This window comes from Pristiophorus japonicus, chromosome 8 (genome assembly GCF_044704955.1).
Source record: "Pristiophorus japonicus isolate sPriJap1 chromosome 8, sPriJap1.hap1, whole genome shotgun sequence".
NCBI classification, from domain to species: Eukaryota; Metazoa; Chordata; class Chondrichthyes; family Pristiophoridae; genus Pristiophorus; species Pristiophorus japonicus.
In genome coordinates, this window is record NC_091984.1 from 62,166,887 (window position 1) to 62,193,867 (window position 26,981).

Below are 26,981 nucleotides of genomic sequence, written 5' to 3' on the forward strand. Positions count from 1 at the left end.
ATGAATGTTTATTTTGTCCCTGATAATGGTTTCCAATAACTTTACCACCACCGATATTAGACTAACTGGCCTGTAATTTCCTGGTTTATCCCTCTCCCCTTTCTTGAATAGTGGTATAACATTAGCAACCATCCAGTCCTCCGACACTACTCCGGTATCCAGTGAGGATTGAAAGATTATGACCAATGCTTCTGCTATTTCTATCTTTGCTTCTTTCAGCAATATAGGATGCATCTTATCTGGACCCGGTGATAATGATTGCGGTTTTCTTTTGGATAGCTGACATTGTCTTTCAAAAATTAGGTCAGATGGTTTCCAGAGGTGTGTCATTATTTGCATCGCACAGAAAAGGTTTGAAATTTGTTGCCATAACATACCTAACTTCCTTATTACAGTATATCTGGAAACAGTGTTGCTGGGGATTTGTTCAAGAGGCAGGGATGATACTTGTAAATTGTTTAGGTAATCCAAGAGCAAAAGGCTACTCCTTCTATGTCAATGTTGTGTTACTTTAATTGGAAACATTTTGATCTACATAACATAAGAATTAGGAGCAGGAGTAGGCCATACGGCCTCTCAAGCCTGCTCAACCACCATTCAATAACATCACGGCTGAACTTCAACCTTAATTCCACTATCCTGCCCGATCACCATATCCCTCGATTCCCCTAGAGTCCAAAAATCTATTTCTCTCTGCCTTGAATATACTCATTGATTCAGTATCCACAGCCCTTTGGGATAGAGAATTCCAAAGATTTACAACTTTGAGTGAAGAAATTCCTCTTCGCCAGTCTTAAATGGCTGACCCTTTATCCTTAGATTATGCCCCCTAGTTCTAGACTGTGCAGCCAGGGCAAACAACCTCTCAGCATCTACCCTCAGAATCTTATATGTTTTAATGAGATCACCTCTCATTCTTCTAAACTCGAGAGTATAGGCCTACACTACTCAATCTCTCCTCATAGGACAACTCTCTCATCCCAAGAATCAATCTAGTGAACCTTTGCTGCACGCCTCTAAGGCAAGTATATTCTTCCTCAGATAAGGATACCAAAACTGTGCAGAGTATTGCAGCAAGACTTCTTTACTATTATACTACATCCACTGATTCCCCTTTATCTACCTTGCTAGTTACAGCCTCAAAAAACTCTAATAAATTTGTTACACACGATTTCCCTTTCATAAAACCATGTTGACTCTGCCTAATCCTATTATGATTTTCGAAATGCTCTGTTACCACTTCTTTAATAATGGATTCATTTACACTTTTCTTGTTAAATTGATAGCTAGAAAAATGACTTCCGAATAGAAGTTGAAGTCAGTCACTAGTTCATAATATTTAAAAGTATTTATTCCAATGCAGCTACAAGAAATATGACAAGCTCCTGATGTGAAACTGGTTAGTGATTCAACAAAATACTGAGATCTCAAAATGGCTAATTTATTACAACTGATGTTGAACTTCCTGTCTTTTTCATTTTTTATCAAACTGACAGTGTTGCTAAAAACAATGAAACTCCTGCCATTTTCACAATAAATACAGTTCATTATTAAAAGGTACCAGCGACAGGACTATATTAGTTGCAAAACTTGAAATACACATCTTAAGTACTTAAAACAGATTACGGTATCTTTTGCCTACCTGTTTTACTTTGAAAAGGAATGAAAAAGACAATGAAATGTTGGTATTTCTCTTCATTGTACACACCACTGGATTTTGTGTTAAGGTTGTATGGCTTCCATAGAGTACAAAATTATGGAAACATGTGAAACAGCTTAAAAATTGAAGTTTATTCAAGGATACTGTAGACATTTTTGTATTTAATCCACAAAAAATAGACTTTGCCTTGTTTTAAAATTGGATTTAAGGATCCATCCTCCTCTTTGCTTAGAAGTAAAGGCATGAAATTCTCGATCATCGACATTTCAACATCCCCTCGGTAATTACGCGAGATGAGAACCTACATATTATTACAAAATTTACAATTGACAATAAGCTATGTCACTTCATAAAAATGTGGAATACTTATTAAATATATTCTACCGATAGTCACATAATTCTAAACTTGATGAAAGGAAGTCCTCTGCACATGTATTCAGAAGCTAGCATAATTTACCACGTGCAATGTTTTGTATCATTTTGTTGAAAATCTTAGTATTCCTGTTGATGATTTAACAAGTCAAATGTTAAAAGTTAAATGAATGACATAAGATTGCTTGCATTTATATGGCACCTTATGTTGAAGTATCTCAAAGCATTTTCACAATAATTAAAGTGCAATGACTTTTGTAGACAAACAACAATGTAAAACTGGCCCTAATGGCGCCGTATGTCTGTGCTACACCTTAGGATCAGGCTTGTGGCTGCAATTCTCCATCCAGAAAATTTCAGATTTTAGCTGTGCTTCAATGAGAACATACCAAGGAAGGGTCAGACACTTCCAGACAGGGAAGGAGGCAAAATAGGACCAGTTACTTCAGGCTGCTTGCTAGCCTTCAAGAATAGAACTGGGAGCAAGTTGCCTGTCTGGTCTCCCTCTTAAACCATTTGCTTTATACAGTAAAAACTCTTATTAAAAGAAATAAATATTCCACAGAGAAACAAAGCCACAATGGTCTAGCTGCACACTTCAGAAAACACTTTACAGCTTTTCATATTTAATTAGTGATGCAATCAGGAGTTAAAACTTAATAATCTTAGAAACCTGCCTTACACAAACCAAACCTACAGAGCTAAAGTCCACTACTGCACAAGAACTGCACACTAAAAAAGCAAAATATTTGACAATACTTTGTAAATTTCTAATTTATTGCATTACTGTATGATACAGGCTGAGATAGCTTATCCAGTAGTGTGAAAGAATAATAAAATATACTGAAGGTTAAAAGTACTTGTTACTATTTAGCAATGTAAGCATGGCAAAAACCTACCTGTCCTTTGTTATCCAAAAAGTAAATGGCAGAAAATGCCATGTCTGCAAAGTTTCCAGGTAAATAATATTTAAAAAGCGTCGGGGCTTTTTGTCACGTAGTGCATATATATGTTCCAAATTGACACAAGTCAGGAAAGAAACACTAACTTTTAAGCTTCAAAATCAATAGGACTCTGACTGAAGTGGGATAGGGCAAAAATAAAAAGCAAACACAGATAGAAACAAGCAGGTTGTTACTTTGGCCTATTGATCAGTCAGATTGCACAAGGCTTTGAAATAAAACTTTAGTGATGTCTGATAATATAACACATCACAATTTAATAGCAGACATAATTAATTGCTTAATAATTAAGGAATCATCACAATTTCCCAGTTTGATCAAACGAGTAAATTAGTTTAAAATGAACAGTGTCCAATCTGATGTTACACAGAAATATCAAGAGTTCATTGTCCTACATTAAGTACTTACATGATTGTGGAAAATTGGGAAACTAAGCACTCAGTCCAAACACCATTATTTATGAACTTAAAGGGAGACCAGTATAATTAGGAACGGAAACCATTAAGAGTCAATCACCATTTTCATTACAATGACATTGTGCATTATATGAAAGGGAAAATGTTTGCTAATCATTTTATTTCGACAATACTCCATTAGCTCCTCACATGAATTTCAGAGGATTTTTCTTGCATCAAACCCCCTCCTCCAAAAAATGGAAATGGGATGCTTTAGGCATAGTTTTAAACTCATTTGTACCCTAAATATAAAGGAACAATCCTTGCATTAATTTTAGCAAAAATGTTGTGAATACAAGAGAGAATCTTCTAGGAATCATAGAATGGTTACAGCACAGGAGGCCATTCAGCCCATCGAACCTAAGCCAGCTCCCTGCAAGAGCACTTCAGCTAGTTCCGCTCCCCCGCCCTTTCCCCATAGCCCTGCAATTTTTTTTCTTCAGGTACTTATCCAATTCCCTTTTGAAAGCCACGATTAAATCTGTCTCCACCATCCTTTCAGGCAGTGCATTCCAGATCCTAACCACTTGCTGCATAAAAAAGTTTCCCCTCATGTAACCTTCAGTTCATCTGCCAATCACCTTAAATCTGTGTCCTCTGGTTCTCGATCCTTCCACCAATGGGAAGTCTCTCTCTCTACTCTGTCTAGACCACTCATGATTTTGAACACCGGTATCAAATCTCCTCTCAACCTTCTCTGCTTGAAGGAGAACAACCCCAGCTTCTCTAGTCTATCCACATAAGTGAAGTCCCTCATCCCTGGAACCATCCTTGCAAATCTTTTCTGCACCCTATGGCCTTCACAATGTTCCTGCGGTGTCCAGGAATGGACACAATACTCCAGTTGAGGCCGAACCAGTGTTTTATAAAGATTCATCATAATTTCCTTGCTTTTGTACTCTATGCCTCTATTTATGAAACCCAGGATCCCATATGTTTTTTTAATCACTTTCTCAACCTGCCCTGCCACCTTCAACGATTTATGTACACATATCCATAGGTCTTTCCATTCATGCACCCCCTTTAGAATTGTACCCTTTGAGTTGATATTGCCTCTCCTCATTCTTCCTACCAAAATGTATCACTTCGCACTTTTCTGCGTTAAATTTCATCTTCCACGCGTCTGCCCATTTCACCAACCTGTCTAGGTCTTCCTGAAGTCTGTCGCTATGCTTCCAAGTTTTGTGTCCATAGATCCCTGAAGGTAGCAGGACAAGTAGATAAGGTGGTTATGAAGGGATACAGGATAATTTCCTTTATTAGTCAAGGCATAGAATATAACAGCAGGGAGAGTATGCATGAACTGTATGAAACACTAGTTAGGCCACAGCTAGAGTACTGTGTTATTAGTCATCACATTACAGGAAAAATGTGAATGCACTAGAGAGGCTTACAGAGAAGATTTACGAGGATGTTGCCTGGACTGGGAAATTTAGCTATGAGGAAAGATTGGATAGGCTGGGGTCGTTTTGTTTGGAATATAGGAGGCTGAGGGGAGACTTGATTGAGGTGTATAGCATTATGAAGGGCCTAGATAGAGTGAATAGGAAGTACCTATTTTCACTGGCAGAGAGATCAATAACCGGGGGGCATAGATTTAAAGTATTTTGTAGGGGTTGAGAAGAACTTTTTTCACCAGAGGATGGTGGGGGTCTGGTACTCACTGTCTGAAAGGGCGGAAGAGGCAGAAACCCTCATCACATTTAAAAAGGATTTCTGTGCTATACGTTTCATTAAAATGTATAGCACAGCGGTGTGATACTTTCCCCACTTTCCGTCCACTGAAGAGAACTTATTTCTGCCCACTTATGCTACAAGTTCTTGTTCACTGGCAACTATGTTCAGATTTTCTCAACTAATATTATTTGGAGCTCTTAGCAGCCAATAGAAAGATGTTTTAGTCTATATTCTCTGGACTGAATTTGAAACCATGTAGTAATGGTGAAAGGACTGTTCCAATCTACAATGACACTCAGTCCACCATCAGAGAAGATCTTTATCGCTGGTTTCTGGACTGAAACCGAACGGGTCTGGATAAAAGGAACAAGTATTCTAACATACTTATATAATTCTAAGAGATACACTTTGTTATCTGACCCTCAATGTATTGTAAAACACATCTATAACCAGTCGGATTAATGCACCGTTCGTATTTAGATGAGATGTCAAACCAAGTCCTGCCTCCCTTTTCAGGCGAATGCAAGAGATCCCATGGAGCTGCTCAAAAAAGAACAGGGGATTTCTCCTAATGTTCTGGCCAACATTTATCCCTCAACCAACACAACTAAAAATAGATTAACTGGTCATTTCTCATTTCTGGTTGTGGGACCTTGCAGTGTGCAAAGCAGGTGCCACATTTTTCGATATTACAGCAGTGACTACATAACGAAAAGTACTTCATTGTTAAATGCTTTGGGACACCCTGAGGTCATGAAATATAAATGCAAGTTCTTTCTTTCTTAATGGTCCTTGAAGATTGATGTTATCCCAATGCAGCTTTAAGTCAGAGCACGTAGTCTTGGAGTTGATTATTATTACAGACAGTGGTATCTGAATGTAGCTTCTCTGACACAGATTTCTCTATACAATTGAATGTTGTGGGTCAGATGTATATTTCTCAGTCTGTTCTGCAGTAATAATTTGGGTAAAAAAAAATTTGGGGGTGGCGGAAAAAAAAAAAATCACACATTTATAAGTGAAGCTTTATTTCACAATAGAAAACCAATAGGCTACAGTGTCATTTCTTGTTAAGCTTTCCATATTACTTTTGAGACCAGAATATATGCCATATTTGTAGAACTTCCAGAAAGTTCTAGAAGCACAAGTAAACATGTTACAAGAACACAAGGACAGCTTGGAGGTACATTAAGGTGGTACTGTTTTTTGTACAGAAAGTAGCACACAGCATATATATTACAAAAAGTTTAAAAGATGTGAAATGAAATAGGGCTGTAACAAAGCTTTCAGAGCCTCAAAACTTTGGTAAAGTTCTGGCTGCTTTTCATCATTCATTGATTTAATTATGCCTAAAGTATGATTAGTGAGGCCCTTTTCTTGGGCTGAGTCTTCCTGTCTCTGGTCAGAATGGATGACTCAAAGCTCTGGTAAATGTTCAGTTTATTTTAAATAAGTGTGCAAAGTTTTGAAACTCAAATAGCAATTGTTACAGTCCAAAGATTTTATTTTATTCCCAGACTGTTGCAACATCCTTCACTTTTTACATTGTAACAGGAGCCCACATTACCACATTTGTCATTAAATTAAAAACAAAAAAATAAACTAAAATACTAGATTTGTTTAAAATGGTTTCAGACATTGTAGCAGCATCACCAGTAATATTCCACAGTTGAATCATCTGGGATTTACTCCCTCCACAAGATATTGTTGTGTTTACAAAGTGCCAAAATCACAGGACTCCAGCAGCAAGTTATATTGCTTCCATAAAGCTTTAATTACGACACAAAACATGTACACAAATTACTTGCAAGTCCGGGACAACTGATGCCAGAACATCCCTGGCATATTTCCCTATTAAATGACCCAATCCTATGGCAGGAAGTCCTTGTTTAAAAAAAAAGCCTCATAATATGGCTACACACGAGCGCATGTATTCTTTTCTCCTCTCAAATCCTGCAGTGCGACAGAAGCCCATTTGCTGCTTTAAAAAAAAGTCCTTCACGCTAGAATGCATTTTTACAGAAGAAAACGGTGCAAACGTGTTGAGGATGCAGGAAGCATGCTATTAAGGAGTGACACTTCAATGTAATTATTCAGCTTCAGTACTCGGCTGCATATTCTGTGCCATGAAGACCCCTGCACAGTAATGTGAACTCCTTAACAATGTCCTTTACTCGTCTCTTATTCACCCGGTCTCTGTAAAACAGTAAGAGTTAAACTTACATTTTTCATTTTACAGCATTATACTAAAAACATAGGCCCATCAATCTATAATATATTAAATTCCTCATGACTACACAAATTTGCTGTCACAATTTTACTTATCGTGTCACGAATTTTGGCACACATTGTGACACTGAATATTGGCAATGCCTGAAGTCATGCTTAAAATTAAAGCCTATTTACATTACATATAAAGGGGCATACCTTTACACCTCCTTACTGTATATACTGACATTCTGTCCAACTACACCAGGTGGTGTTGCTACCTCTTCAGCTTGCTTGAGTTTAGCCCACAGACATTTTGCATAGTGCCCACTTGCAGTGCTTAAAAAATGAAGGAAAGCATTTGGAGCTTATAAATCCTTTTTATGCTCAAATTTTACAGTTTGGTGCTTTAAATGTGTTTGAGTTCTTTTTTCCATGCTCTCAAGAAATTAAACAAAAAAAATGGCAGGATACCCTTTAGCCTCATGCTGCTTGCAGTTTGAGTCGAATAGGAGCCTTTTAATTGTTTCTCTTGCTCAGATGTTAGATTTTATGCTTAGGTATACACATTTTGTTCTCCACATATATATACTCGCGTATCATGTGACTTTTGAAGACCTAAATTGTAACCCAAATTTGGGGGGTAGCATGATACGCGAGATACAAAATTTGCGGGTGTGAAGTGCTGGCCAAGATTAGGCTGTTAGGCTGTTAAGCAGACCGTATCCACGCTGAATCTCGGCAGGTATCTCCTGGGCTGGATTGCAGCCTCTATTGTCACTTGTACTGTATCTTTGCTGTGGTCTAGAGATCGCCACCCACAACTCCCTCTGAAGTTTGCTGCATTATTAGAGGCTTTAACAATCAAATCTCCATCTATCTCAGCCCATGCTTCTTTTACCCGCAAACACAGTAGAGGCAAATCCGGAGCCTTCATATTCCCTCCCTTCGTAAATGATTTCTCTCCTTCCATCATCCAGTCATTCCATTTCTTTCTTATATTGTCTTTAAATGGCTTATTAATGGATACGTCAAGTGGCTGAACGACGCTAGTCAAGCCAGCTGGAATGATTGCTATATCGGTGTTCGATTCGTGAACAGCTTTCACAACAGAATCCACTCGATGTTTCATGATTCGGTTGTTAAGGTCTGTATTCGATCGTTGTTATGTGTTAGGGTACTTGTTACGTGTTGGGTACTTGTTAAACTTGTTTGAAAGCCTAGCCTAGTGGCATCTGGTATCTCAAAAAAGTGACTCCCATGATACATGAGATATATGATAAAATCATGTTTTGGGGACGAAAATGATACGCGAGATCGTAGGATACGCGAGTATATACGGTAATATATAAATAATTATTGGCTCAACACCAATGTGATTACGTAGTGAATGAAAATGTCAGGAAACCATCTGGAATCTTAGATTGTTTCAAACCTTTCAATTTAGTTGATTTGCTCTTATTGTACAGGTTTGCACCTTCAGTGTACACAGGGATTCCTGGTTTTCTATGCTGCCAGAAATCTTCTCTTCACCACAAGCAATGGTACAGGACATGTGTTAGTAGCTATTATTTTCACAAGAGCATATACTCCATATACACCATTTAAAAGCAAATCATCTTTCATTTTGTGCAGTATGCTTTGGGGAGGGGTAACCAAAGAAGCATTTCTGTGGAAAAGATGATTTCTCAGCACAAAGCCCAAAAATTATTAGTGCTTTTCTGCTGATGCTCTTTGCGAGGACTGTTTATGTGGGTGTTAATGCTGCTCAGAAAATAGAGCAGGTCTCATTTCTGATGTATGAGAAGGATTTTAGTAGTCTGAATCCACTTCTTGAAGCACAAGTTCACTACCGCATTGCCCTTCAACATGGCACCAATTGGCAATAATGTGACAATTTGATTGGAGACAGAAGCGGAGGTAGAATATAGGATTTTAAAAAAACCTTCTAACCTAGGAGCTGACCTAGGAGCATTTATTGTTGTCACTTACCACCACTACCACTACTACAGGTACAATGTCCAGAATCCGGCTGGCCAAAAACTGGAATTGTCTGAAAACAGGACATTTTTAGGGCGGCCAAGATGGCGACATTGGGCGGCGAGGGACAAGGAAACCGGTAAAAACTGCAACGCATGGGGGGCCGCGGGCGGCGAGGATCGGCAAGGAGCGCCAACAGTGAGCGCCGAAATCTGGAAAAATCCTAAATCCAGCGCAATCTTGGTCCTGAGGTTTCTGGATTTCGGATGTTGTACCTGTCCTACTAAATAGTCAGAGGGAGATAGAAGAGCAAATATGTCGGCAAATTTCTGAGAAGTATAAAAACAATAGGGCAGTAATAGTAGGGGATTTCAACTACCCTAATATTATCTGGGATAGATGAGTGTAAAATGTATAGAGGGCGCAGAATTCTTAAAATGCATTCAGGAGAACCTTTTTAGCCAGTACGTAGCAAGTCCAACAAGAGAGGGGGCGGTTCTGGACTTAGTTTTAGGGAATCAAGCTGGGCAGGTGGAAGGGGCATCAGTGGGAGAGCATTTTGATGGTAATGATCATAATTCAGTTAGATTTAGCATAATTATGGAAAAAGACAAAAACAGACGAGTAAAAGTTCTCAATTGGCGAAAGGCCAATTTTACTAAGCTGAGATGTGATTTAGCAAAAGTGGACAGGAAACAGCTACTTGAAGGTAAATCAGTATCAGAGCAGTGGGAGGCATTCATGGAGGAGGGTTCAGAGCAAATATGTTCCCACAAAGAAAAAGGATGGGACTCTGTAAATCTAGAGACTGCTGGATGTCAAGGGGCATACAAGGTGAGATAAGGCAAAAAAGGGAAGCTTATGTCAGATACCAAGAGCTAAATACTGCAGAAAGTCTAGGAGTATAGAAAGTGCAGCGGTGAAATTAAAAGTGAAATCAGGAAAGCAAAGGGCTTTAGCATCTTTGAAAGTCGTCAGGCCCAGGTGAAATGTATTCCAGGCTGTTAAGAGAAGCAAGGGAGGAAGTAGCGGAGGCGCTTACCCTCATTTTCCAATCCTCTCTGGCTACAGGTGTGGTGCCGGATGACTGAAGAACTGCTAACGTTGTACCATTGTTTAAAAAGGGAGAAAGGGATAGACCAAGTAATTACAGGCCAAACAGCCTAACTATGGTGGTGGGCAAATTACTGGAAAAAATTCTGAGGGACAGAATTGATTGTCATTTAGAAAGGCATGGATTAATCAAGGGCATGGATTTGTTAAGTGAAGGTCGTATCTGAACTTGATTGAATTATTTTGAGGAGGTAACAAAGAGGGTCGCTTTTGATGTAGCTTACATGGATTTTAGCAAGGTTTTTGACAAGGTAGACTGGCTAGAAAAGTAGAAGCCCATGGGATCCAAGGAAAGTGTCAAGATGGATCCAAAATTGACGCAGTGGCAGGAAGCAAAGGGTAATGGCCGACGGGTGTTTTTGTGACTGGAAGGCTGTTTCCAGTGGGGTTCCACAGAGCTCAGTTTTAGGTCCTTTGCTTTTTGAGGTATATATCAATGATTTAGACTTTGCTCTCCCACTTTCTCACTTACGCTTCTCTGTGAAAGGGCACCTCGGAACAAACCACAAACTCCTCCACTGAACAGGTAGGTGGTTCGCCACGGCGCCGAGCAGGGACTGACCAAGCATGTTGCTGGGACGTGTGACATTAGAAAGAAAGATTTTCACCACCCAAGGCGCTTTTCAGCCGATTAACAGCTTTTGGAGTGTCGTCACTGTTGTAATGTGGGAAAGGCAGCCGCCAATTTCCACACAGCAAGCTCCCACACACAGCAATGTGATAATGACCAGGTAATCTGTTTCAGTGATGTTGGTTGAGGGATAAAGAGGGTGAAATTGCCCCATGCCCCGATTGTGGGCGGTCACCATCTGGGGCCGGGACTTTTTGCACGCTCCACTTCCTTTGGGGCGGTGAGGGAAACAGCTTCAACACCCCACCCCTTCGCTTAAAGGGGAGGGCCGCTGCGCAGTATGCAAGGCCTCTGATGGCCTCCCCGAGGGCACCAAGGCAGCGTGGGACCGGACCTGCAGCCCGCCACCCAAAACAGAGTACTAGACTGCACGACGGCAGCCCAGACCACGCTAGGGCCACCATCGTAGAGCTGACCCAAGAGTCGGCAATCAAAAACCGATGGCAGCCCGGAGCACTGGCGCCCCCCCGAACCCCACCCCTTTAGCTCGCACCCCGAGAGCAGATATTGGACAGCTTCGCAACCCACGAAGCTGGCGATGACATCCGCTTGCACCCTGTGGGCCATTATGGAGCCGCCAGCAATTATGTAATTGCCAGTTGCGTGGCGGCCTGGAGCACTAACAACATGACAGCACCTCTGCAAACATCTAGGCAATTTCCCGGGAGGCGGTAGCACCCCCCTCCTCAGGTGAAAAGTCTTCGCCACCCTGTTAGTGCCCTCCCCCTCCCGAGGCTTTACAAAAGGACAATTTCTTGGCCCCTCAAATATTGGCCGGGACACTGGGGAGAACTACCCTGCTCTTCAAATGAGATCTTTTACGCCAAACATTGAAAACATGAGACAACCAACAACACTTACAAGCGTGAAACTATTCACCCTGGTGCTTACCCCTTCGTGGTTATTCTATATGTGCCTTTGCCTACTCTGGTGCTTCTACGGTGCATCTCGAGTGGCAGCAGCACGAGGTGGATGGCTGCTGAGAATCTGAAGAGGGCAGATCAGATGTTCCCCTGGGACGCCCTCGAGAAGCTGTGGGCCGCGATGGCCCTACGTCAGGCTGGGGCCACTGCAGGGAGCAGCGTGCGGTGGCCCAGCCTGGAAATCGGCGCGGTCCTGGCCTGCAAGACCATGAGCAGGCCGGGGCCATTAGAGGAAGCAGCATGCGGCAGCATGCCACTTCAGTGAGTAGCGTGTGCTGCTGCAGGAGGGCGATGGCTGCGAAGCCAGGTCACTGATTGCAGTGCGGCAGGCACAGCAGGAGGGGCAAAGGAGCGGCAAGAGTTTGTAGAGGGAAGTGACCGGGGCCCAGGAGAGGCGCGAGTTTGGAACCCAGAAGAGGTGAGGGCTCAGGGGCAGCACGAGCCAGCCCACACTGCGACATGTGCCCGCACTAGGTCCATGCATCAGAGCTGGTCTCCAGTCGTCTTGGTTAATCCTTGCTACTGGACCAAGACCTAGCTCTGTCAAGCCCGTGTGCAACGGCCACCACACGTTAAAAAAAATCCACGCACAGGCATCTTCCACCCTTCAACATGTAATTCTGGACCTGGAATATTAGGTCCCTCATTGAAACACCTGTGAACTCATCCATTTTTGGCGTGGAAGCAAGTCATCCTCGCTTCGAGGGACTGCCTATGATGATGAGACTTCAATGTAGGGGGCGTGATTAAGAAGTTCACAAATGATACAAAAATTGGCCATGTGGTTGATACTGAGGAAGTAAGCTGTAAACTGCAGGAAGATATCAATGGACTGGTTAGTTGGGCAGAACAGTGGCAAATGGAATTCAATCTGGAGAAGTGTGAGGTAATGCATTTGGGGAGGGCTAACAAGGCAAGAGAATACACATTAAATGGTAGGACACTGAAGTGTAGAGGGAAGGAACAGAGGGACTTTGGGAGTGCATGTCCACAGATCCCTGAAGGTAGGCCAGGTAGATAAGGGGGCCAAATTCGGTAGCACCCCATAGCGCCACTAGGTGCGGAAGTCCCGCCCCGCAGTAAAATTGGGGATACCGCCCCCGAGAGGAAGTGGAGCACAATGTCGCGCGCTCCACTTCCTCTCGGAGGCGGGACTGGGGCGCTAAATGTGGAAATTTACCAGCCCCGTGTAAGGCTGGCGGGAGCACAGGATCCTCCCCTTCCATTAAAGAGGAGGGCATGCTGTGAACTCTGCAATGGGGCGAGGAGCCACCACTTCTCCATCAGGGAGCGGGGTACTGTGGCAGCAGCCTGGCACAGAAGCGGAGTGCCGGGCTGCAACATGGCAGCACAGACACCGCAAGGGCAAGGCCACGACCGATAAGTCGACCATGGAGAAAAAATGGCGCAATTTTCGTCCCGTGAGTGGAGGGCAGCCCGGTTCGTGACCCACGGCGGTTTCATGGGGTGCTACTGAAGTACTGCTCTGGGGTGAAAATGGGTCAGTGGGGGCACTGCCGGTTTCCGCCTTTGCTAACTCCCGCAGAATTTCCCGGGAGGCGGTAGCATCGCGCACCCCGGGCGAGAAGTCGTTTGCGCCCCGTTAGCGTCCCCGGGGGCGGCAACAGGAGGCGCAAATAATGAGAATTTCTCCCCCAAGGTGTTTAAGATGGTATACGGGATGCCTTCCTTTATTAGTTGAGGCATAGAATATAAGAGCAGGGAGGTTATGCTTGAACTGTATAAAACACAAGTTAGGCCACAGCTGGAGTGCTGTATACAATTCTGGTCACCACATTGCAGGAAAGATGTGATTGCACTAGAGAGGGTACAGAGAAGATTTACAAGGATGTTGCCAGGACTGGAAAATTTTAGCTATGGAGGAAAGATTGGATAGTCTGGGGTTGTTTTCGAATAGAGGAGGCTGAGGGGAGAGTTAATTGAGGTGTATAAAATTATGAGGAACCTAGACAGAGTGGATAGGAAGGACCTGAGATGAGGGGGTTGACTTATGAAGAAAGGTTGAGCAGGTTGGGCCTATACTCATTGGAGTTCAGAAGAATAGAGGTGATCTTATTGAAACATAAAAGATACTGAGAGGGCTCGACAAGGTAGATGCAGAGAGGATGTTTCCACTCTTGGGGGAATCTAGAACTAGGGGGCATAGTTTAAGAATAAGATGTCGGCCATTTAGAACTGAGATGAGGAGGAATTTCTTCTGAGGGTCGTAAATCTGTGGAATTTTCTGCCCCGAGGAGCTGTGGAGGATGGGTCATTGAATATATTTAAGGTGTAGGCAGACAGATTTTTGAACGATAAGGGAGTGAAGGGTTATGGGGAGCAGGCAGGAAAGTGGAGCTGAGCCTGAGATCGGATCAACCATGATCTTATTAAATGGCGGAGCAGGCTCGAGGGGCCAAAAGGTCTACTCCTGCTCCTATTTCTTATGTTCTTATGACCTATTTTCCTTAACAGAGAGGTCAATAACCAGAAGGCATAGATTTAAAGTAATTAGTAGGAGGTTTAGAGGGGAGTTGAGGAGAACCTTTTTTCACCCAGAGGGTGGTGGGGGTCTGGAACTCACTGCCTGAAATGTTGGTAGAGGCAGAAAACCTCACCACATTTAAAAAGTACTTGCATGTGCACCTGAAGTGCTGTGGGCAGAGGGCTACGAGCCAAGAGCTGGAAAGTGGGATAGGCTGGATAGCTCTTTTTTCATCCGGCAGACACGATGGGCCGAATGGACTCCTTCTGTGCCGTACATTTCTGATTCTACTACTACTACAACAACTTACATACATGTAGTAGCTATAACATAGTTCAACATCCCAAGGCGTTATAACAAAATCTGATACCGAGCCACATAAGATATTAGGGCAGGTGACCAAAAGCTTGGTCAAAGAGGTCGGTTTTAAGGAGCGTGTTAAAGGAGGAAAGAGAGGTAGAGAGGTGAAGAGGTTTAGGGAGGGAATTCCAGAGCTTGGGGCCTCGGCAGCTAAAGGCATGGCCGCCAATGGTGGAGTGATTAAAATCAAAGATACCAAGAGGCCAGAACCGGAGGAGCACAGATATCTCAAGAGGATTGTAGGGCTGAAGGAGGTTACAGAGATAGGATGGGTGAGGCCATGGAGGGATTTGAAAACAAGGATGGTAAAGGCCATAGATTTAAGCTCTACCCCAAACTGACATTCATACCTCATAAATTTGCTTGCAAGGAACTTTATCAAAATGGCAGGCAGAGTAATGACAATGGGAACAGGAATATCTTTCCTAGCATTGTTTATCTACTGCACACAGGTGATTTACACAGTGGTACTGGCAAAGCCAATCCAGGACAACAACGACATTCCTCAAATTAAAGAGACAGCTATGGTGGCAAACATCCATACATAAGGTGAATGGATTGACAGTTACCAACATAAGAGTAAAAATGTTGGATTTTCTATAACCATTTACAAAGTGAATTGCTGTTATAAATACATTGGGCAGTTTAAAACAAAGTTAGTGGTACATTTTTCCAACTTTGTAATATAGTCTCGTCAGATCTCACTGAAGGAAATTGCTGTTACATCTAATGAAATAAATTCTCTGAAGTTGCATAATTGTGTTATATCTGCTTTTGGTAAAAATCCATGGGAAATATATAAGCAATTTTATCTCCACTAATTCTAATGAAAACTAATAAATAAAAAGAAATAACTTAAATGGCATGTGGAAAACTAAAAATATTGGGAAACCGTTTCCCAAATATTTAGTGTATGGTACCACACTTTTTTTTTTAAAGTAAGAGTTAGCTTTGGCACATGCATTCTGAACATATATACCTTAAAATCTGTTGGCTAAATGTGTCTTTTTGTACTTGGGTAAGGCGGCTTGATGGGAAATTCTGTTGCTGCATCACTTCCTTTAACCAAATGCTCAAGTAGGTAACACAATGCTTGTTTAAGGCAAACAGTATCTCTGCAAAATGATCCATTAGACTTCTTGGGGCTTGTCCACCAATAGCCTAGAAAACATAAGCAATTAAGTTAATTTTATCAGTGAAATAAAGAATCAGAACTTTCATTAAGTTTAGAGCTCACGTTTAATTTATAACTGATTATTACAACACAGTATGCAGTATTACACTTTACCAACAAATAATTAGATGGACAAGTTCCTGTGATGTGATCGGGTGTCAATTGCTATGGCAATGGTGGTAAGTGTTCCTTCCACTCCTTCCAGCAAATACATATTCACAAATGTTAGTTTACCTGATCTCAGTGCTGGGTATCTCTCTACTGGTCACGATGGGGAGCTTGTTACCAAATGAACAACAAAGGAAGATTGTACTTTTCTTCTTTGTTGTTTTTCGATGCCTTGAAGTATGGATTAAATTTCCAAGCTGCTTGTCATTGAACTAATGAATCATGGAGGTCTACAGCACAGAAGGAGGCCGGTTGGTGCATTCTGAAAGTGCTGGGTCTTTTCCAGAGCAATCGATTACTAATCCCTCTGCCCTGCTGTTTGCTCACAGCCCCATATCTTCTTAAAATATTCATTCTTGAGATGTGGGCATCGTTAGCAAGGCTGTCCCTAGCTGCTCTTGAGTAGGTGGTGGTGGGCCTTCTCCTTGAACCGTTGCAGTCCATGTGGTGAAGGTGCCCCTCAATGCTGTTAGTTAGGGAATTCCATGATTTTGACCCAGCAATGAAGTAATGGCGATACGTCCAAGTCAGGATGGTGCGCAACTTCCAGGAGAACTTGGAGGTGATGGGTATTTCCCATGCAGCAGCTGCTTTTGTCCTTGGGAGGATGGAGGTCACAGGTTTGACAGATGCCTTGGTGAGTTGCTGCAGTACCCCCTATAGATAGTACACACTGAAGTCATGGTACATGATTGTTGGATGTTTAGGCGTGTGCTTGTGTGCGTGTGCGTGTCCTGGTCTACAATCATCTTGGATCCTCTTGCCATTGGACCAAGACCTTGCTCTGTCAAGTCTGTGTGGTAGCTGGTGTACAACGGCCATCCTGGCAGAACCCAAACTGAACATCGTCGAGCAGGTTATTGGTGAGCAAGTGCCGCTTGACTACATCAAATGCTTATCCACACTTACCTTAAAAGATGCAGTGATCTTTGTTTTTACTACTCCCCATGGCAAAGCGCTTACAACTCGCATATGGACATTTTTCCTAATCTCATTCCTCACATTCAGGGAATATTTTAATTTAATGTTCTTTTGTCACCAACTCCTCCAACCAGGGGAAATAATCTTTCCTTATTCATGATTGTAAAAATCTCTTAAATCTCTTTGCAGCTTTCTCTGCTCCAGTGGAAATAAACCCAGTACAAATTTCTCGAAATAACTATAGTTTGTCATTCTGGTATCATCTCCGTGAATCCAAGCTATACAATATCTCTGGCTTTAATGTCCTTTCTATAATGGTGAACCAAAAATTAAACACCGTGCTCTAAAGATGACCTCACCTTGCCCTGAACAAATTTATCATAAGCTCTTTCCTCTTGTACTCTACGCTCAGTTATAAAAGCCAAAATCCTATTGGCCTTTGCTTGCACATTCAAGGAATTATCTATTTGTACTCCTCGGTGAACCACTTCCTCTACACCCTTCAGTATCTTTCTGTTGAGTTTTTAACTCCCATTCCTTGTTTTTCCACACAAAATCCATCACCTAACACCTCTCCATACTAGATTGCATCTGGCACCTGTCACGGTGTTCATTCGCTAATAACCAATGGTTAACTGCAAATTAATTTTTATGTCAATCATTTGGTCCCTCCCAATGTCATCTGTAATTATAGGATCACTTTAGAGTAGATCATTTTTCATGGCTACTTACTTCTAGAGTTGCTTGTAGCAAGAGTTTCCCATTCTCATGGACAACTAAGCCAATAGGCTGTATTTCCCGACAACGTGGTAGCAGCTCAGTCTAATAAAGGAAATATAAGTAACGAGAGAAGAAAAACAAATTGATTTCTTCAACAACATGCAGGCATTGTGAACTGATTTTAATTCTACATTATTATGTTGTGAGTCATCATGAGCACCAGTGATTCACTCCACTCAATGTATTACTGCCACTATATATCAAACAGTAAAGATAAATATAGAAGAAAACAATGGACAATATGTCTGTGCATAGTAATTTTTGAAAGATCCAAGAGGAATATGTACAACTACCTACATTATAGATCAGAAAATTAATCAGAAGTAGAATCTAAGATCAAAGGGTATTCTTAGTCCAATCAGTGCCTAGAATAGACACATTTAAGGTAGCTGGTATCCTGTTTCAATAACCTTTAATCTCAACTGTTTCAAAATCTTCTCAAGCTTGCACCCATATCAACAAACAAACAGCTGATAAAATATTAACTGGTACACAGGAGATGGTTAGTGTGAAGTTGACACACACACACAATGTAGAGGTAGTCACCTCAGTGTATTATTAAATGATAGAACATTTGATATACAGGAATACTAATAATTAAAGCAGGATATTAATTGAAATAGTTTGCATTTAAGTAGTTTCTAATTCAACAAAAGATAAAAAGAAAATGCTGATTTCACAATTTTTATTTTAAAAACTTTCACAAACAGCAAGTTGCCATAAAACATTTTAAATATTACAAGACAGTTACCATGAATCTGTGTTTCAAAGATTTAATCACAATATATTATGTAGAAAACAAAACCACTTAAAAAATCAGTGTAAAAATCATGATAATCTGCGATTTTGAGCAAAAGATAATTATGAAAGTTGAAAATGTCATGTTTTAATCACAAATAGTTTTCCTATTGACATATAATAGTCTTTTGATTAATCACAATTCTTGTGATCAAGCATGCCAGATATCATGATAGATACATTTCTTCCATACACTGCAACTTCAAGGATGTTCTTGCTAATGAGGGAGTGCAGCACCAGACTGATTCCAGGGATGGCTGGACTGACATATGAGGAGAGACTGGATCGATTGGACCTTTATTCACTGGAGTTTAGAAGGATGAGAGGGAATCTCATAGAAACATAAGATTCTGACGAGACTGGACAAGTTAGATGCGGGAAGAATGTTCTCGATGTTGGGGAGGTCCAGAACCAGGGGACACAGTCTTAGGATAAGGGGTAGGCCATTTAGGACTGAGATGAGGAGAAGCTTCTTCACTCAGAGAGTTGTTAACCTGTGGAATTCCCTGCTGCAGAGAGTTGTTGATGCCAGTTCATTGGATATATTCAAGAGGCTGTTAGATATGGCCCTTACGGCTAGGGGGTCAAGGGGTATGGAGTGAAAGCAGGAAAGGGGTACTGAGGGAATGATCAGCCATGATCTTATTGAATGGTGGTGCAGGCTCTAAGGGCCGAATGGCCTACTCCTGCACCTATTTTCTATGTTTCGATGTTTCCCCATTTTATATTCAGGATGCCTTTTTCACCAACATAAGCTAATAGAGAAAATGCATCCATTAAATACAGTACAATACCAATATTCCTTTACAAAGTTCTTTTGAGTAGTTTCCCTAACTGTACAATGTCCTGTAGAACTGGCTCAATTCCTATATCTGGGGCAGCAGTGTGACTGGGTGCACACAATTGGAATTTAGGAAAAAAACACACAGCCAGGGTTCCCACTCCTGATTGCTATCTATTGGCACTGCATGTGTAGATATTAGGTTAGATTTGGCTGCGATTACTCCTCAGTCAAATAGTAGCTTATCATCCGACCTCACAGAAAGAATGGCCATTTGAGCTTCGCTAATTAAAGCCTAGTTACCAGAATGAATTAAGAAGCAAGAGCTGAAAATCAAAATGGAAAAAATGCCTTTGAGTGAATATGTTCTTAGTGCTATTTTGATATTTTTGTTGGCGTCATCACATTTGTGGCAATAGTTACATGGGACCCAAGTTTCCACCGACCCTTAGAACAGCGCACCTCAGTTTCTGGAATGAAAAGCGCGCCTAATCCTTACAGTGGTATTCTCCACGCTCATCAGGCCTCCTTCGGACTCGGTGTAGCGCATCAGAACCAGCGGGGGGCGGAGCTAGGGCCCAGCGTGTCTGAGTGCCGGTAGAGTTGCACATGCGTGTTGGGGCATGCGCGCATGCGCAATGGCTCACAAACATTGGCAATCGGCCATCATTAAAGGTACAGGTTGCAAAGTGGTTTTTGGGTGCGTGGAGTAGTGGAAGGCCTTCTGATTGATTTTTTGTGCCTAAAGGAGTGCTGTTAGCAGAACTGTGGAAGAAATCAGCTGCTGGAATCAGTGAGTGCTCTGTGTTGCTATTAAACTTCCAGAAGGAGTGCTGCATAGGTGCATGCAAAGTAAGGACTGTGTGTTTTGAAAAATCACTGTCAATTCAATACAGCAATGCAACAACATGCACCAAGAATGAAGAATTTCTTGCACGACGAAGTGGAGATACAGGTTCATGTCATTGAGAAGAGATGGCAGGAGCTGGATACCAGCAACAGAGTTCGCACAAAAGTGCCACCCAAAGAAAAGAAGAAATGCTGGAACCTAGTTGCAGAAGATTACTGCGCTGTGGTGCATACCACGAGATCTGGAAGCCAGTGTAAAAAGAAATGGCATGACCTTGGTCAAGTGGTTAGTGTAAGTAATATTTTCATTTTTCAATGGAATTACAGTTGCAAATGTGACTATCTGTATATGTTCCACCCTGGAGAAAGAAACCCTCTCTAAAAAGCTATATTTTAATCTTTGCAGAAGAAATTGGCCCACAACAAAAGGGAAAGAACTCGAACAGGAGGAGTTGTTGCCAAATCTGTAACAACTGACACCCTTGGATAATAGGGTAGCTGCTTTGATGAGTCGTACCTGGAGAAAAGCAATCAGTACAGCACAAGCGGGGCCCACACGCGAGGGAGAGGATAAGTCCTGAAAATGCATCGTGGCCCTTCAAATCAACCTGCTGCCTGGCCTGCAACGTGTGAGACTATTCATGCCACCCATCCTGCCCCCTCCTGTGCTGCTAACCATTTGACTGTTCTGTTAGATTTTGCACAACATGATGGCAATCCTGAAGATCCTGAAGATGCAGAAGAAAATTCAGATGCGGACGATCCAGACCAAGGCTGGGGGTGGGAGGAGGGGGGCATGGATATGTGTTCAGGAGAGAATGTTGATCTGAATATGGATCAGTCCATTTTACAGGACCTCAGTTTTCCAAACATTTGCATGGGTTCTGGTCCGACATTCCATGATTTCGGCAACTCTGCAACCTTGTTTAGTGGTTTAAGTTCTGATGCGACATTCCATGGTTTCACAGATTCCGAGTTTGCGGATCCCAGGGGTGGTGGTGGTGGAATGCAGCTTGTAACACCCAGTGCCCCACTGTCAGAGGTTGCGGGTCCCAGTGGTGATGGTACTGGTGGTGGAATGCAGCTTGGAAGACCCAGGGCCCCACCGTCCCAGCATGCGCCTCCCACTGGACGGATGCTGCTTGGAACACCCAGGGCCCCACCATCCCAGCCTGCACCTCTTACTGGAGGGGTGCCGTGAGGCAGAGCCTGGCCGAGGGTAAGGAGAATTCAACCATGCTCTTCTGAGATGCAGCGTGCAACAGATGTGGTTGAGGTTATGGCATTGTGTGTGGAGACCAATGACCTTACCCGGTCACTTGTGCACACAGTCAGTGTGGTGGGTGATGAGGTAATAGGACTGTCGGGAGAAATAGCAGTAATGACACAGGAAATAAAGGAGGGAGTGTCAGAGGGAGTGCAAACGACGACACAGGCCGTCGGAGGGCCTGGATGAGGTAGCTGCTGCAATAAGGGCACACAGCCTGGCCAATCAAATGCCACCCCCATGAAGTAGTGCACATTCACCGAGATGTGGATGAGAGATGGGTGCAGCCTTTCTTTGCTGCTGTTGTTTTTGATGTTACTGTTGTTACTGTTTTCAATTTGAAATTGTTTTGTAAGTTTTGTAACTTTACAACTTTAAGAGATCTTTAGGTTTTTAAATGATGAGTGTAAATGTTCTCCGATTTTAAGTTATTTAAATGTACAACTAAAAATTGATCTTAAAGTTTGTGATCTTAGAGTGTGTTTTTTCAAATTGAAATTATTTTGTAAGTTTTGTAACTTTACAAGTTTGTGTGATCTTAAAGTTTTTAAAGTGATCTTAGTGATTAAAGTTTGATACAAGAATTATTTTATTACACTAAAATGCAGTACACTGTAAACTTTTCAATCAAATATATTTACATTAAAACTGAATCATGTTCCATTAACACAACACAACAATTAGGGACAACTGCAAAAAATAAACATGTCCATACGGGACAGCTGTCGCTGAGCCCTTAGGTATCAGTGAAGTGTTCACGGATGAGCTGCTGGCGCAAGGCTCGAGCAATCGTTATAGGAGCACGATGGCCCGCCCTCCTCCGACGTCGTGGTCCGGCATCAGACACTTGCATGGTTTCCTCATCTCATCATCATCCTCCTCCTCCTCCTGCTCGTGACCTGCATCTTCCAAATCATTATCATCAGCCACTCTCACCGCAGGTGGGTCTTCTTCTTCCACTATCAGCTGCTGCTGCCTCATGATGGTTAAGTTATGCAACATGCAGCACACAACAGTGAACTGACTGATAATCTCTGGGGAATACTGCAAGTGGCTTCCGGAATGGTCCAGGTATCGGAAACGTTGTTTCAAAATGCCAATGGTCCTCTCTATGATGCTGCGTGTCATGATGTGCGCCATGTTGTATTGATGGTCAGCTTCCGTCCGAGTTACGCGTAGGGACGTCATGAGTCAGGTGGTCAGGCCGTACCCTTTGTCTCCCAGTAGCAAGCTATGCCCTTCTGGCTGCTGCTCAAACATGGCAGATATAACGCTGTCACATAGGATGAACGCATCATGGGTGCTGCCAGGGTATCTTGCATCAACTGACATGATGCGCTGTATGTTCTCATACACGAGCTGCACATTAATGGAGTGGATGCCTTTTTTATTCCTGAACTGCTCGGCATCCTCCACAGGTGCTCGCAAGGCAATGTGGGTACAATCAATGCAGCTCCTTTGGGAAGCCAGCAATCCTTGAGAACCCCACAGCCCTGTCATGCATTGCTTGGGCGGTCAATGGGAACTTGATGAAGTCATTCCTCCGCGCACACAGTGCAGCCGTGACCTGGCGAATGCAGACATGTATTGCACGTTGAGAGATGGCGCAAGCATCTCCAGTTGTAGCTTGAAATGATCCCGAGGCATAGAAGTGCAGCTGTAACCTTCACTTCAACAGACAAGGCAGTCCACCTTCTGGTTCTCGGCTGTAAATACGGTCTCAGCAACTCACAGATCTCAAGGACAACTTCTCTGCGGAAACGCAGCCTATTGACACAATCAACCTCACTCAGGTCCAGGTACGAACGCCTGACTCGATATTGCCGAGGTGGGCAAGGTCTCCTGCCCAGCAACCTATGGGCTATGACGTTTTTGATGTGATGAGCTCGAATCAATTCTCTCCTACATAGCACAATGATGCAGAACCATTGCAAAATACGTGGCGCTGATAATGCAGCACCCATACTTGAAGTAAAACTTAAACTTTCAAAGGTCAATGGTGAAAAATGGCAGCACAGCACTTCTCCCTCTCCACAAGGTATATGGACCACACCCAAAAGGTCTTTTGTTCTCACCCCTCCCCCCTTCAGTGATGTCACTTCCCTCTCCCCCTCCTGCAGCCCCTTTAAATTCCCTCCTGCAGCCCAGCCTGCTGCTTGTTGCTCTCCTGCCCCTAGCCCTGGCCGAACAGCCCGAAAAGGCACTGCTGCGTGTGCTGCTGGAGGGCTCCCGGTGCTCGGATCCCGCCCCCATCCCCTGGCCGAACGGATAGGCACTGCGTGCTGCAGTAGGTGAGATAGGAACTTTTAATTTTTTATTTATTGATTTATTTATCTTTTATTATTGATGATGGTTCTTTATTGTTAAAAGTGAAGTGTTTAATGCTTTGGAAAATCCTTTAACTTCCCTTCCTCCCCTATCACTGGTTACCTGCGCCTGATTTCTAAAGTGTCCGCAAGGTTTGTCTGAGCATACAAAAGTGGACACATACGCTGGCCTAAGTTAGTTTGGAGTAACTTTTCGCTGTCTAAACTTGTTTAAATGGCCAAAACAGGCGCAAGTGGCTGGTAACGCCCCCTTTTGGAAAAAAAATGGAACTAAAGAGAAACTGAACTAACTCACTGAAACTGGAGCAAACTAAATGTGGAGAATTGCGATTTTTAGGATACTCCAAAAAAAAAACAGTTGCTCCAAAAAAAATAGGAGCAATTCCTGTGGAAAATTAGGCCCATAATATTTGTAAACTAATAGTTTACAGTACTGATTCAATGATAAAGACTACAATCATAATGTATAGTAGGATGTATTTTGTGTAAAGACAATTCCAGTAGATCATATAATGACTTGGAGATATAACTGGACTAAGATTCTGAAATTAGTTCATTAAAATGCAATGTTGCTCTCTCTTAAACACTGAGGCACAAACATTCTTAATTAAATAAAGTCAGAGCACAACGGGAAGAATACTTACAAAGAACGCACATGTTGCTTTCACTGTTGGGGCTTCTGGAAATTTCAAAGATATGACCCCTAAGAAAAGAACAGATTAATTATAGGTCACAGTCAGCATCTCCTGCGTGCGCACAAATACAAGAAACCAAGGTGGAAAAAAAGCAGCCTATGAAAACTCCCCCTCTATACAAAGACGTGTTAATTTGCTGCTTCACTTATCACATACAGTAATTTTGCATTTCAGATCAGTTCTGAGTAAGTTAGCCCAAATATGGCAGTTAGTGAACAATGAATAAATAGGTGTTTCTTTATACCGCACTATTAATTCAATGCATCTATTCAAATTCTAGAATAGCACAGCCAACTATATTAGCTCTATCCCCAGCTCTCCTAGATTTATTTGAGTTAGACACACTATTTCAGCATATACAACTCCTTTTACCAGCTGTAAACGCATGGCCAGTATAGTAGCAGACAAGCAAATTAATGACTGTATTCTGCGTCAAGCCTCAGTAATAGAAGACTTTCCCCTCTTAGCGTTGTGCTAGATTAAAAGCTGTATCTCTAGAGAACATTATGGCTGGGGCTGTAAAGGTGGTATGAGTTGCTGCACCTCCAGAGTGTTGCCACCACCAAATGCAGTACTGTGATCCGTATGGAACTTAGCTATGCCTGGCTTTGCGTGGGATATGTGGAACATTCTTTGATCCATCCTATTCAGTTCCCCTCCCTCACCTCTTTTTCCAGTATATTGATGCCTGTATCGGTGCCATTTCCTGCTCTTGCCCTGAACTGGAAAGTTCCATCAACTTTGCTTCCAATTTCCATCCTTCCCTCACCTTCACAAGGTCCATCTCTGACTCTTCCCTTCCTCGACTTCTCTATCTCCATTTCTGAGGATAGGCTGTCAAAAAATATCTACTACAAGACCACTGACTCCCACTTCTACCACCATCGAATGTTTGCTTTTATACTCTCACCCTTGCAATAAAGGCTGAGAAGTCCTGTTACAACTGTACAGAGTATTGGTGAGGCCACACCTAGAGTACTGCGTACAGTGTTGATTTCTTATTTAAGGAGGGATATACTTGCATTGGAGGCAGTTCAGAGAATGTTCACTGGGTTGATTCCTGAGATGAAGGAGTTGACTTATGAAGAAAGGTTGAGTAGGTTGGGCCTATACTCATTGGAGTTCAGAAGAATGAGAGGTGATCTTATTGAAACATACAAGATAATAAGGGGGCTGGACAAGGTAGATGCAGCGAGGATGTTTCCATTCATGGGGGAATCTAGAAGGGGGCATAGTTTCTGAATAAGGGGCCATCCATTTAAAACTGAGATGAGGAGGAATTTCTTCTCTGAGGATTGTAAAGCTATGGAATTCTCTACCCAAGAGAACTGCAGAGGCTGGGTCATTGAATAGATTTAAGGCGGAGATAAGACAGATTTTTGAGCGATAAGGAAGTAAAGGGTTATGGGGAGCGGGCAGGGAAGTGGAGCTGAGCCCATGATCAGATCAGCCATGATCTTATTGACTGGCGGAGTAGGCTCGAGGGGCCAAATGGCCTACTCCTGCTCCTATTTCTTATGCTCTTATGTTCACCTTTCACCTCACCAGCCTCTATGTTCGACAGATCATCCTCCGTCATTTCCGCAACCTCCAGCGTGATCCCACCACCAAGCACATCTTCCCCTCCCCTCTCAGCATTCCGAAGGGACCGCTCCCTCCGCGACACCCCAGTCTACTCCGCAATCACCCCCAGCACCCCCTCCCCTTCCCACAACACTTTCCTGTGCAAGCGCAGGAGATGCAACACATAAGAACATAAGAAATAGGAGGACTAGGCCATACGGCCCCTCGAGCCTGCTCCATCATTTTAATATGATCATGGCTGATCTGATCATGGACTCAGGTCCACTTCCCTGCCCGCTCCCCATAACCCTTTATTCCCTTATCGGTTAAGAAACTGTCTATCTCTGTCTTAAATTTATTCAATGACCCAGATTCCACAGCTCTCTGAGGCAACGAATTCCGCAGATTTACAACAGCAAGAGGAAATTATTCCTTATCACAGTTTTAAATGGGCAGCCCCCTTATTCTAAGATTACACCCCCTAGTTCTAGTCTCCCCTATCAGTGGAAACATCCTTTCTGCATCCACCTTGTCAAGCCCCCTCTATGGGGTCAAGTTTCACAGCCCCGACCTGGACACCTGTTTTTCGCGCCTAAAAGCGCGACGGAAAAATACCTCTTAATTCTCCGGATCCTTGCTGGTCCTTGGGAGCTCGGTGCGGCGCGCACACAGCAGCGGGGGGCAGAGCCACAGAGTCGCGTCGATTCTGCAAGTGGAGGGGGGCGGGACTAAGTTAAATGAGGCAACGTCGTGCCGGCAACCCTGCGCGTGCGCGTTGGAGCGCGCAGTAGCCCAGAAACATTGGCACTCGGCCATTTTTAAAGGAACTTGA

The 26,981-nt window shown here is 42.8% G+C and overlaps 2 protein-coding genes across 4 annotated transcripts in view; both read right to left on the minus strand.

Annotated features, from left to right (window-relative positions):
• The window catches only part of LOC139268084 (AP-1 complex subunit mu-1-like), a 65,431-nt gene extending 62,458 nt beyond the window's left edge, over positions 1-2,973 (minus strand). Inside the window, exons 1-3 of the mRNA XM_070886098.1 lie at positions 2,932-2,973; positions 1,805-1,961; positions 1,643-1,710 (exon numbers count right to left, since the gene is read on the minus strand). Of these exons, the coding sequence (XP_070742199.1) occupies positions 1,643-1,710; positions 1,805-1,961; positions 2,932-2,973 (267 nt within the window). The remainder of the gene's footprint in view (positions 1-1,642; positions 1,711-1,804; positions 1,962-2,931) is intronic.
• A 3,183-nt stretch (positions 2,974-6,156) lies between these two features.
• Positions 6,157-26,981, minus strand: part of ipo13b (importin 13b) — a 224,448-nt gene continuing 203,623 nt past the window's right edge. For all 3 annotated transcript variants that reach the window (XM_070886848.1, XM_070886849.1, XM_070886847.1), the window contains 4 exons: positions 24,536-24,594; positions 17,822-17,911; positions 15,806-15,987; positions 6,157-7,322 (listed from right to left, as the gene is read on the minus strand). In XM_070886848.1, the coding sequence (XP_070742949.1) occupies positions 7,226-7,322; positions 15,806-15,987; positions 17,822-17,911; positions 24,536-24,594 (428 nt within the window). In that variant the 3' untranslated portion in view covers positions 6,157-7,225. The remainder of the gene's footprint in view (positions 7,323-15,805; positions 15,988-17,821; positions 17,912-24,535; positions 24,595-26,981) is intronic.